Below are 14153 nucleotides of genomic sequence, written 5' to 3' on the forward strand. Positions count from 1 at the left end.
AGCATTATCTTGCTGACCCTTCGGTTCATCGTCATGTAACTCATCGAGAAAGGGTTCTAATAAACCATCTAATAAAGCTTGCAGCAGTTAGGGTTTATGATTAAAAAAATATTGGTCCGATGATTCGCCTTCTCGAAACTGCTAACCAAATCAATTTTTTGTGGATGTAATGGAGTTTCCACAAATTCATGGGGACCAATTCTCATGTTTTGTTTATTTAAATATCCTGAAAGATGGAACCACGCCTCGTCTGAAAACAAGCACTTATCGAGAATGTCATTGTTTTCCAAAAACAACTAGCAATATGCTGTTCTTTTTCTAAGTGCCTTGCTCTTTGGTTTACGGCTTACTGATCCAGTTTCACGAAATTTGTCAACAACACAAGCATGGATTTGTTTTACAAGCTGTGTATGTATAAGTGATTACAAGATTAGGAAACTGTTGACGCAACTCCTGTATGCACTTAATTGAATAAACATATTGTCCGTTTTCTAAGCTACCACTTCAAAAATAACTCTCAAGAAGAAAAATGTTGTGTGGTAATTGCATCTAATTACCAATATGTAATGAAAATTATACACCGTGATCAAGAATGACTGAATCTGTTGGTAACAATGAAAATTTGAATAATTTTGGTACCACTGTAAAGTAAACGCATTTCCGGTTATCAGCTTTGACAGTGTTGACAGGCAAACTTCAAATTTACCATTTTTGAAATAGGATAAACTTAACCGACATAACCTAAACATTTTTTAATGCCGTGTCAAGTTTAAACATCCGGTCAGTGCCAATTACGAGACAAGAAAACACCAAAATTTTGCAATTGTTTCATTGCGAACAGACTCAATCATTGTTGATCACGCTGCAAATGAATGCCTCACAACTTTTGTAATTTGAATTATGTAATTTGACAACTGTCACTACTAAAAAGTCTACCAACAAAATATATAAATCACAGCCTGCTCTAATTCCGAATTTATTTGAAGGCACGGTATACAAGTGTAAACGATTTTTATAATTTTCTCCACTGAGGCGTTTTGTTCCTAGTTTGCAATTGTCGCTATTTGACGAAAATTTGAAAATGTTACAACCTAGTGAATATTAATTTGGTATTTCTCAATTTCAAATTTGCCAACATCTGGGGTTCCCCAACGGTCCATTCTTGGACCTCTGTTTTTTATTTTGTTCATAAATGACTACCTTCAATCTCGATTCTGAATGCCTTTATATGGCGATGACTTATAAAATATCGACTTATGCAGACCACGTTACACTTCAAACGGATTTAGGGAAAGCGGAACTGTGGTGCGGTCAAAGCGGAATTTCTTTGAATGTTTCGAAATGTTTCATTGAAACATACCAGCAGGTTTTATGGGTACAAAATTGGTGACTGTCTTCTACTGTTAAAAACTTTGGCGTTACTTTTGATCAGAAGTTAGCTTTTACGGATCATCACGCCTCGATAATTTCCTCATGATCAAAGCGTTTTGTCATCTGCAACTGCGAAAACTTCCACCACTGCCATATTTATATTTTCTATTTGTGAGGTCCAAACGAGAATATGATTGCATCGTTTGCCCTTCAGGCTATAACATCCCCTATATTTTTCTAAATTTCTTATAGTTTTAGCTTTCTCGACAGGCGACTGACATTTTGTAAATTCAAAACGTTTCTTCTGTGTTTTGAATTGAAAATAGAATTTTGGATCTGCCACCTCAACTGTTGCTTAAGCAGGCCAACCAAAATTGTGTGCGGTTCCAGCGGCGTAACATCACCATGTGCCGAAACCAGCATCGCCGCCCCGAAACGTGTTCCTGCTGGAACGAACTGATAAAAATTTTGTTTAGCTCGTCCGCTAATTATTGAGTGTGAAGATCTTGTATCGGCGAAGGTAAACAATACACGTGTGACGCTAATAAGCTGGGCAAATAGATTGTTCAGCTCGGTGGAGACGACACCTCAACGAATTTTATAACCAGAATGAGCAGGAACGCACCGTGCGATGACGTAAAACCGTGTTGTTACATAAATAAACAGTACGCGAGGGAAATTGTTGCAAGGATTTCGAAGGCATTGTCAGATACTATTTTTAATAACGGCGCGGCGGCGTGTGGGAGTGGCGTGTTAGCACAATAAACGTAATTGATTCTGTCTGGATAAGAGTTTAATCGCAACCGACGAAGAACAAACGTCCCGATGGCTTCTTCGTCTCTTGATCTACGACTTGCGCCGAATCAATTACCCACGCGCAAAAAGTAACGTAGCGCACGTGACCACCATGCGTCGTACCCCACGCGGAACACCCCGTATGTTGGACACTCGCAACGTGAATAATTAACACGACGGTTATAATTTTCTCTGTTGTCTGTTAGCAGGAATGTGTTTTCTGCTCATGGTCATGCAGTGCGCTTTGTTTCTGTCGATTTTTATTACTGCGATGTCGTCACAGAGGCGATCTTTTGCGTCACGGGAGCTGCTGATTGCGGAAAAATTATAGGGAGGCGGCGTTAACGCACCACCGACGGCAAATTAATCGCAATTTTTTTGTTTTGGAAAACAAAACCCACGATGCCAAGAATGGCACCGAAGAGGCTTCCGCGATTCCACGAACTTGCGACAGGAGTGTCAGATTGCTGCTGTTGATACAGTGTAATCTACGCTAATGTTTGCGTTTTTGCAGGATAAAAGCAACGTTGCATAATCAGACAAGAGCGACTAATCGGAGGCAAAGGTGGACCGTATTAACATAACAGGTGTCCTTCTGACAGACAAAAACTGTTGTCAATTTACAATTTACACGCACGTTACATACGTGTTACATACATGTTGCATACATATTACATTTACATTACCGTTATGTTTACTACACAAATATATTTTTTCTAGGTAAAGTTTTAATCTCGACCCCTTCGTACCAGCTCCCCAACGTAAAATCACACCAATTCGTCACCACTGTGATATACAATATTCAGCAAAACAACAATTCCAAGAAACCCATACTTAAATACATACACAGGAATTCCGTGTAAGTTGTTTTTTGTTATGGGTGTTTCCGTTTTATGTATCACGATTATCGTGTTAACAAAGATATTGTGATAGGTATTCACTCTGTTAGATAAAAAATTTAAAAAAGAAAAAGCTATCTAATGGTCCTTTTACTTTCAGGAGAAAATTCCTTTTAGCAGTTTTTACTGAACAACAACACCAAAAGTACCTCAATTGCTTGCGACAAATTGATTTTAACGACGAACAGAAATGTTACTGATAGTGTTGAAGGAACAGTGTTAACGTATCTGGGTCGAGGCGTTAAGCGATCCATAAACGTAACCGAAGATGTGAACTCTTCAATTTTCGTCTTGGAATTTTAGGAATAAATCATTTTATTCGAATTTTATCCTGAAAGTATCTATAGTATTTCAATTTTATGTTCCAACAAGGTGGTGCGTGCCCCCACAAGACAAACATGAAGTACGTTCCATAAATAATAATTAGTGCGTGTTTTGAGAGTAACACAAAGCCCACAAAACACTTTTTGAATCGATAAAGAATCTCATTCGTTTGTTTTTCGTATACTTTTTTATATTTAGCTTTAATAATGTAACAGTTCGAGGTGTTGCCAGATTCATGAGCAAGTTGTTTTCTTTCACGATCGTAATAATAAAGATTACCCTAATTAGAAACAATTTCCTTTTTTGCAACACTTACTGAACCGCCGAGTAAATATTACTAACGGAACTTTCCGCAATAATTACGAAACCCTCAACACAATTTGACCTCTGAAATATGTATTATTTAAATTTTAATCACATTTCGTCACGACACGCCCGTTTGGAACATTTTGGTAATTAAAAAGTCGGCGACAGTCATAGCTGCAATGCGATACGGCTAAGTGAATCTTTGTGTTTACCTTCATTAAATTTTAATCAGCTTAATCAGGACTAATGAGCTGAAACGGAAAATCTGTTATCCGACGCGGATATGCACTCGTGTGATAATTGACATTTCTAGCATTCGGATCGTATCGAGATACGGCGAAATCGAGAGACGTCACACGTTGGGTCAGCGCGGCCGTCACCTGTCAAAGGGGGCAGCGCCAGCGGCGAAGCGATAAACTATTTTAATTTGTCGTGTCAATTTATCTCTCCTGACCATTACGTCAGCCTCCCTTCGTTTAATCTTCAATAAATTTGTGAGAAAACACGACGTTAATTGGGCTTAATTGGCGGAACGTCAGCTAATTAAGTGCAATCGAAACCGCTACAATTATTTTTTTACATCATGACAAAAGCAGCGGCCAGGGTATTTTGTTAATAACAGGTTGCGCAGAGTTTTATCGACCTTATGAATTAATAATGCTGAGGGCGTTGCATACTTGATGAGCACTCTTTACATGCAGAGTCGATTTAAATTTTAAAAGCCCTCAACAACATTATCGCCTCGAATTAAAAATTTAACAAGGGAGAGTGTACTACACGGAAGGAGTGAAACAGCTTGGCGGTTTTGTTCTCTGAAGAGTTACAACAGTGCGAATAAAAAAAGAACTGGCCGGAAATGACCGGGCCACCGGAAATTACAGTTGCAGCGCGTCTCTTCGGTGAACGAACGACCTTTGGGCACTTATTGCTTGTTTGTTGCGGATCGAAGAGTGGAGAGTTCCGCGCGGAAAGATGCGGGGGGCGCAACAGGACCCCCCTTCCAGTCGTGACTACCTCTCTTTCGGGGATGATGTGGCGATTACAAAATGAAATTTCCGCACGGTCGGCCGCATCCGGCAACAATCACGCGAACATCCGCGGCACTCCCGCCGTCATACCTAGCAGCAGCAGCTTGACGTCTCTCTTGGCCCGCTGGCCCTCCTCCTTGAGGGTCTGGTCGATCTGCTTGGTCCTGGCGATGGCCGCCCTCTCCTCCGCCGAAACCGTGCACCCCATGGCGCAGTCCTCGAGGCACGACGTCTTGGCCAGATTTGCGACACCCCGAACGAAAACACCCGCTCAGAGCATGTCGCGGGAAAGCAATCGCGGCGTTTCTCCAGGTCACTCTGCGCTATCACGAGTCCACATCCGGCACGGAAACGCGATTTTTCCGAGGGAGACGCACCAGCACCGTTTTAACACCGCCAACTGATTCGACGAAGATTGAAGCGACAGATCGAAGTGGCCATCGGCAGATGGTTCATTTCAGCGCGCCCTACCCCTCCGGTGCACATGTGCTCGGCAGAGGACGTCAAACGGTGGGGCCCCCACTACATTTACGCAATGACGTGCGTCTGATAAAAATACCAGACGGACGGAATTGAAGGAAATTTTGTTGCGCTGCGGAGCGCGGGCATTGTGTCGGCCTCTCCAGGTCGATGCATACAAATCGAACTGCTGCCCGATCGCGCAATATCGACTGCGATGTCCGCCGAAACTGCAACGCCGATTGATAAATGATAACTCACCTGCACGTCGGAAAAAATCGTTTCAACAATTTATCATTCATCTCGGAAGAAATGCGCCGACAGCGCGCCGCCGGGCAAACGCGCAACTAACAATGTCAATAGGTGCAGTTTGATTGATTTGATTTATCGAAACGATGCAACGAATCGATTCATTCGGTCTGTAATTTATGCAGGCGCTAGAGGAGGTCGTTGAAATTTCGCCGGTTTATCTTCCGACTGAAGGTTATGTTGGCCCCGATTGAGGTTATGATTCATGCAAAATCAGTTGAGTTGGAAAGTGTCGCCGAAGAACGCACTTTACAAATACTCTTATCGACCATAAAACTATCAGATAAGACTGATTGAAAACACAACTGCGGAAGTACAAGTTTCGCTGGTGTTTACTTTTCCCGGCAAACATTTCGATCTTCGGTAAACAACATTTGTACGTTATTAACAGAAAAGAGCCAGTTTAGTCGAGTGGGGAGCGAGTTTTGGCCCTCGAATGCGGTCTAAAAAATCTGCTTTGCTTCATCTGCGCTTCTTGGAGGACCAAGTGCTTGTAAATTTAGAAAAGCCGAGCAGTTATGGAATGGAGGTTTAAATAGGTAAACGGAAACGAGTGTGCAGAAATTGCTCGTATAATTATTTCTAATTGCAGATCGGCCCCCAACGTTTACACGTTAAAAATAAAATCAATATGTGTAGTGGTGTGACATGCAATTTGTTCGATCGTTACTAAAATGAAACTGAAAACGCGATTTGCTCAACAATTTTCACTTCACAGAACAAGCGGGAAAAGCACCACGAGCTAGAGGTCACACCGAAAGACCTTTGCTTATTTGTGATGCAGTAAATTCTTATTAGAGGTTGCACAAACCCACGATTACCGTTTCAAGCGCGGTAGGTAATTTTTATCGGCGCTATTGGATTATTCACTATCTCTTTGCATGACCCATGCAAGTTATAAAATTGTTATCAAGACCAACCTTGATCTCTGGCTGAATTAAAACACTCCAAATCGACGAAAACAAAACATTTTTTAAACAATTATCGTATTTTGAAGGCGCTACGTGTGTTGCAATTGTGAAAAAATTTGACAAGACTCGATTTTTCTTTGTCCATCGTCGACTTGTTAAGATCAACCAGCTTATTAATCATACGCTGATAAATTTGTTATTTCGATACCTCCACCTAACACTTCGCCTATAAATATTTGAACAGAATTCAATAAAATACAGATGAAGTAAAAACATCTTCAATCGCACAGCTTTGTAATTATTTTTGTTACTATAAATAAATTGTTCCATTTTTAGTGTTGACCCAAGAATGAGGATACGCAGAACAGAATTATTACACCTGGAGTGTCGTCACTTGCGGCGAAATTAATGAAATCGGTTGGAACTAGACCGATTCTGGTTGCCAACTGGTCAAGAATTTTAATGAGCAGGTAAATACGAAACAATCTCGATCTGATCACTTTTGTGGTGAAAATGTTTCAAGTGAGACAAGGTAAATTACATGTTTTAACGATTCCGCTGCCTCCACGCCACGTAGAAGCTTCAACCGTCAATTTGTAGTTGGTGCGAGTGCGAGCCTTCAAAAATCTCTCCTTATAAAATATTTTAATGGCTCGTCTAGGAAACAACCGGAATTTCATTAGCATGGCATAGACGAACCTCCTCACACCTGAATTATATTATAAATTACATAAAGAGACTCTGCCGTAATCACTGGTCGTGGTAAATTAACAACTAAATAAGTTTAATTGGTCGACCGAGCGTAATTACTACCGTATTGGTCAGCGTTCGGAGCGATTCCCGCGATACATCTGCACGATGGTGGGACACTCGAGGGTGATTTATTACAACAATTGTTAATAACGATGCCCTAAAAATCGTTGGGAAGTTCGGGGATAGTTTTCCCGTCCGCCACTCCATTAGAATCGCATTAGGTGAGTCGTAATCGAATTTGCATAAAAATAAAATTTTAAACTGTCGACAATCACGAAGGACCTTGATACCGTATCATAAATCACTCCAGTTTGATAGGGTTCATTTCCATATGTCAGTGACCTCTAAACTTTGCGCAAATTCTCCACACTGACAAAATTAAGTCATTGGAGCAGTGGCGGCGCACCGATTTGGAGAATTTCATCGGTGTCATAAAAGAATCACTCGAAAAATCAGGGAATTGAAGAAACAAACGACTTTTATTGATTTTTTACTTCATTGATGTTTCTGAAGCGAAGCTAATGGGTCGCCTAATGGTGGTTGGTACAAAACATGTGGTTTACGTTGGACAAAGAAGAATGGCCTAAAAGAACTGACCTAATTTCTGGAAAAATATTTTTATCTCTACGCCACACTATTATTTTTGTTGTTAATGTTGGTTTGCAGGTTTAATTAAGAATTATCTGAAAAACAGGTCCCAGATTAATTCAGATTTGCTATCGCCATATTCGCAATGCCATAAATGTCAAAAGTGACGTGTATAATACGTATTTTGGAATTTCCAAATTAAGTAGTACCCGATATCTATTTCTAAATCTGTTTTAAATCTTACTCCTCGATATCTATTTGCATAGATAGATCTGTTGTTTTAAATCTATCCTTCCCCTTATGTGAAAAAATTTAAAGAAACTGTAAAGAGCGCTCAAAAAAATTAGTGATCCACAACGCCGTGGTTGTCGCTCTCTCTTTTACAAACGCAGGTTATCTTTTTAATTCGTATGCTTTGACATTTCCTTCAGATATATAACCTCACTTTGATCACTATCAATCACAAATTCAAAGTAAAAACCATCATGTGGCGCTAAGAAAACCAGGAAAACTTTCCTGGATTAGTTTTCAGAAGAACTGTTTGCAAAAAAAATAATCCACACCACTGCTCGTTCGATAAATAAATCATCTATGATATTATGACAGCTGACGACGCTACGCCATACGGAAACGGAAACGAAGAAACACAAGATTTTGGACACATTTTCTACATACTCCAGCTTAATTTAATTGCCAATATTACAACAATATATTTTCGAGAGGTTTAAGAAATTTGCAATTTTCTACATTTAGTGGTTCACTTTTTATGAAAAAAAAAAAACAAAAGAAAAATCTTTAAGAAAAGCTGTGTATGAGCTGATTTGAAGCAACAGATGTCACAATAGTGATAAAAATGTTAGAGTTTAGTCCGCTTTTAATTTTTTTGGGTATGCTTTGATATTTCCTTTAGATACATAACCTCCTTTTCATTTATTATAAACTTAAAGTAAAACCATCATAATATAGCACTAGGAAAACCAGAAAAACTTCCGTCAATTAGTTTCTGATAAGAATTTAATTAGCACAGTTGAAAATGTAGTTTACATTGGACAAAGAATGTTTTAAAAGGATTGATCTCATTCCAGAAAAAATATTGTTGCCTCTACTTTACATTAAACCTGCCGTAATGAAACAAAACAGGATAAGTGTTTTCGGCAGTTTTGTTAATAAATTTCCAAATGTATCTGAATTTATCAAAATGTTATTTTGCGGAAGAAGTTACAAAAATTCCATGTATGTAACGTGAGCGTAAAAATAGTAGTTTATTTGACGAGTTCTTGTGTAAATTGGGGTTTTTTGGCACGAACGAGTTGAATACAACGCTTTTTTGTTCGACGAGCCCCTTAAAAGCTCCAAATCGCTTAAAATCTTTAAAATTTGTTTGACGTATCGTTTTGACAAGTGGTGACATTTATCAAAATCCGTTCACATACAGTCTATTTTTTAATCAAAGAACCACGACCTGTTGATTTAGGTTTGTAAATATAAAATTTTACCAAATTTAGGGAATTTAATGATATCTATTGGCTATACCAGCCAACGTCTGTCATTTTTAATGTCCTTGAAAGTACGCAAACTTGCAGCTAAAATTTGAACGTGTTATTAAAAATGCCTCGCAAAGTAAGACATTTATTAAACTATCAAATTAATTGTTATTATTTGTTATTAACTTAATAACATGCTGCGCTACTAATATCTCTAATAACCTCAATTTTTATATGATGAGATTTTTCAACCTATGTCAAAAGTGTACAATGTTGTCAGCTGTATTTTGGGTGTAAATTGCGGTGTTGTGGTTCTTTGATTAAAAAATAGACTATAGGAGAAAATTCTCAAATTCTGACAGTGTCGAACAAAAAATTGTTTTTTTATATCTACACTTGGGACTATTTTGCCTAAAAATCTCGGTCCCGTAGGTGAAAGATTTCATCAAGATATCGAAGAAATGAAAATAAGATAACAAGGTCGTTGAAACGTAAATACGATGACGGATTACTGTTGGGATCTAAAAATGAACGTGAGTGCAAACAGTGGAAGAAAAGAGAAAAGGTGCATCCAAAGGGCGCTGTTAAATGTTATAGGTGTTGGATTTTCTCATGGGCTATGAGTCATATCTGTGCAAACGACGAATATCGGTCTCAACTAGGCGCTACAAACCGACCGGAAAACATCGTCATTCATTACGTCACTCTCTCCTGTCTAGTCGACGTTTTCAGTTTTCATTTACAGATTTTTCACTGGTTTATCGCCCCGCCCCAGCGCAGATATTTCCAAGGTCACAGCCCATGAGAGAATCCAATACCTCCACAAAGATTCTATCGTAGTTGTTAAAGACGATTTTTGCTTGAAAAACTAATAAGATTAATGAAAATATTACAGATGTGTTTTCGCTTTTTATCCAGTCGTTTCCGATTCCTGGTAGAAAGGAAAGAGTGTTATTATCTAGGTACAAACATTCGAACATAAACGGTTTAAAACCCCATTCACAAAGTAAAATTTTGTCGACCCGTGTAATCTATGCGTCCCCGGACGACCACCCGGTACAAGAGAGTCGATTTGCCTTGCAAATGACAGCGTGATCTAGGAAAATATTTGCAATTCTTTTCGGTATTTACAAGCGCTGTTAACAATGACGCAACAGTGTTTGGTCGCGTTCACGGCGTTTCTAATGTTATTCGAGAGATTCATGTTAAATACACGCAACCCTGACATTAATTTGTCGATTTATTTAAACAATACGCTGAGATTCTTTTGCAACAACAGATTGAAACAAAATCCATTCGCACTTGGCGGTATCGCTGTCGATCGAGTTTCAAAGTGCACCGAAACAAGGAGAGATGCAAATGTTGCACTGTCCATTTAAAATTCAGATTGTTTACTCGCGGCTGATGATTTTATTAAAGTCGTAAAACGGCCTGGAAATTAAATCGGAATTATCCTAAAATCCGGATTAGCGCTGCAAATGTAAATTCGGCCGTTCGTCGTTAATAAAACGGAGATGACGTTGACAAAATGGTATCGAAGAATTTACGAGCTGACCATCGCAGGGTTGATAATAATGTTAAGTTTTTTACGGCGACGTTATACAGGCGGTCTAAAAATACGACTTTACGAGGGTTGTCGTCCCGGGTCATAAATGTCGTTTTATTTGCCTGGCGGCAACGAATGGGGCATAATGAAGTTTGTAAGATGATAAAATATCTCGACAGGGAGATTTGTCGCCGACTCTCGACACGCATCGCGCATTAAAACGATTCCGGCTGATCAGAAGGGGCATCGATCACGCCCACGCGCTCGAGTGGCCATCGACGCCAAACTGTCGATCGAGATTGATTCCCACCCCCGCGAAAACGCGTCCGGCTGAGCGTCGGAGCGATTGTACAAACAGACGAGTCGAGAGAGATCTGTCTGTTTGTCTGGTCGATTCAAACGAAAAGATGTTCGATATTTAGAAAACGTCAACAGTTCAACACACTTTAACGCAGATGGCGCTCGATGCATCAATGATCGCCTGTCGCACCGTGAATGAAGACATTTATGGGAGGGACACTTCGTCCTCCACTTGTTAATTCTCATTTACAAACAACCCATGTCTTGTTTATAGCCGCTTTTATGGGAACGGAAGAATGTTGGATTTCAGAAATTCAAAACAATTTTACAACTAGCGGGCCATGAAAACTGTTTTAACTTTTTTGCTCTGTTTGTGTTTTACGTCTTTATTGATTGATTTATTTCGGGCAGCGTTCGCGGAAATTCCCTATTTCGTATTGCTAGATCTGCACTGATAGCGAAAAATATCTAACCGTATTATGACAATCTGTTGTTTAATTAAGAGTAACGAGAAAAATCCGGGCCCAGATTAATTCAAACGCCACGGCCATCTTCGTAATGAGATAAATGTCAAAAATGACGTGATATTCTGTAGAACTTCCAAATCAAGTAGGTGATTTGTATTCCCCGATATCTTGTTTTAGATCTATGGTTCCAGATACATAGTTTATTTTTTCCTCTTATGTAGAAAATTTTCAAAAAATTTGTTCTCAAGAAGGTCGCCTTCTCTTTCTCTCCCTCTTATACAAACGCAGATCGCTTTGTACAGGATTTATTATAAGTGTTTCTTGTCTGTCAAATTTGTCACCTACCATAGATAGTGTAACTGCACTATAAAAAAATATAAATATAAAGGTAAATTGAGGTCACCATTTGGTCGCGTAATAAAGTAAAAAAATCCTCACAAATTTCGTATTTTCAGTTATTTAAAATTTTATTCAAAGTGACAAAAAAAAAACTATAACAGCACAAAGACAACACTGAGACACTCGCCATTGTTTAACAATCTAATTCATAATAACATATTACAATAAATGTATCCTGTTTCAGGGAATAAGCTATTTTTCTTGTTGCTAAAATAAGAAAAATATTTACAATTTACCTAATTAATGTCGTGCACGAGATAATCTTGAAAAACTTAGCTATAACTGAAAACACCTTAACGAATATTTTGAGAAATAATAAACAATGAAAACTACGAAAGTGACAAGTGTAAGCTGTCAAATGTCAAATTTACAAATCCAGAAGAGGTGGCAAATCTATACACCGTACACCAATAAATCACAGCCAACTGCGATATAAGAAATATTTATAATAATTAATAACCCTGTAGTTAGTATTTCCTTCAGATGCATAATTGTCAATCATCAATCCATCATGTTCGTCGGTTAGATCTGAGAAAAACTGTTTTTTTGCAAAAAAAATAATTCATACCATGACATGAATAAATGACGTTTGACGTGTTATGATTTGACACCTCACGAAGTTAGTTAACGGAAACAAAAGCAAACCCACTGGATTATAAATTTTATATATATTGGAGCTTGATTTAAACTGCTTTGCGAGAATTTTGTGAAATTTTCAAACGATATATTTTTTACAAAAAAATATGTTCCCTTAAAATTTGAAAGATCGATCAGAGAAACTGCGTGTGAGGTGAATTCAAGAAAATAGTTGTCACAATGGTGTGATAAACGTTGAGTTTTAAGAGCTTTAGAATTTTTTGTGACTCCAGTCAAGATAATGTTTTCATTTGACGTTTTAATAAAAAATGATATCATCAGGCGTAGCTTTTTGTGGTAATCGACGAAAACTGTAATCACTTTAGTAACAAAGAACAAAGAAATGGTAGTTACCACGCAAACAGTGAAATACGTATAATTTTTTATTATCGATCCTCGCTTCAGCCTCAAGGATAGCTCATTTGGGAAAGCAACACGTAGGACGAGATTTGGTGCGTCCGATGTGAACGCCACGAAAGCCGAAATCATTGTCGTAACTTGACTCGTCCGGTTTGACTCGTGTCAAAGTGACAGCCAGGTAGGTTTGACAGATGGATGTATCGAGTGATACAGTAGGGTCCCCGGATTTGATTTAATTTAGAGCCGGCCGGAGCAGATTTTCCGGGGATCGCGTTTTGCGAAAGGAAGTAGCGCGCGTCCGGGCCGAAGGAGTGTCGAGACGCCACAGGTGCCGGGTGTCGCCGGCGGCGTCGGAGCCGGAGGCGGCGGGAGCGCCGGAGTCCTGCGGGAGCGGCGGCAGAGGGTGCGTGTGTCGCGCTGCGTGTCCGGCGGCCTGCGCATGAGTCCGCACCCAGACGGCTTATCGAACCCCCGCCCTACTCACCCAACAGGAGCAGCTTGATGTCCTTGGCGGCCTGGATGCCGTCCTCCTTCAGGTTCTTCTCGATCTGCTTGCTGCGGGCGAGGGCCGCCCGCTCCTCCGCCGAAGATGTGCACCCCATCCTGCAGGTTCCCTCCGTGCAAAACGTCGCGCCGGCTGGTGGTCCCTTCCGTGTCGCCGAAACACCCACTCTTCGCACCAACTAGCACCGGAGGTAGAGCGCCTGCCTCCGCCAACTTGACATATCACGATTTGCGCGCCTCTCACCGACCACCGATCCTTTTCGCTCTGTGCAGCAGGAATTTTGACACAACGGAGCTGGACGCGTCCGCTACGAACGCACACTCGCTCGATGCTGGCCGCCGACGGCTGCGCACGCGCCGGAATCACGCATGGCGGCCACCGCCGCCGCCGCGCCGCGCCGTCCTCTGCGTCGCTGTCGCCCGACGTCTGATAGCGCGCCCGCCGTCAAGGACGAGCCCCATCTTGGCGAGCCGAGCCTCCTCAGTCCTCACGGATGGACCTCCGCCGCCGGCGAACACGCATTTCTGCGTTCGCACCGGGTGGGAATTATAATTCGTGCCCAGCTAAATATAGAACCGCACAGGAAAAACATAAATAAACAAATTATCGCACGATTGGACCGAGCAGGAAGGATTGCATTGCAACTGCCAGATCGACAATGACAGAACAAAATTAACATGTTCGTGTCGCGTTCCGAACGAGGCGTGTTCCGG

General features: G+C 40.4%; 1 protein-coding gene across 2 annotated transcripts in view; it reads right to left on the reverse strand.

The window, feature by feature from the left end:
• Positions 1-13795, reverse strand: part of Galphao (G protein alpha o subunit) — a 39928-nt gene extending 26133 nt beyond the window's left edge. The window contains exon 1 of one of the 2 annotated variants that reach the window (XM_069039589.1): positions 13420-13795. In XM_069039589.1, coding sequence (XP_068895690.1) covers positions 13420-13537 — 118 coding nt within the window. In that variant the 5' untranslated portion in view covers positions 13538-13795. Of the gene's footprint in view, positions 1-4813; positions 5217-13419 lie in introns of those variants that run through there. The other variant, XM_069039590.1, reaches the window with a different exon arrangement.
• Positions 13796-14153: the final 358 nt, after the last annotated feature.

Source organism: Tenebrio molitor, chromosome 2 (assembly GCF_963966145.1).
Source record: "Tenebrio molitor chromosome 2, icTenMoli1.1, whole genome shotgun sequence".
Lineage (NCBI taxonomy): Eukaryota > Metazoa > Arthropoda > Insecta > Coleoptera > Tenebrionidae > Tenebrio > Tenebrio molitor.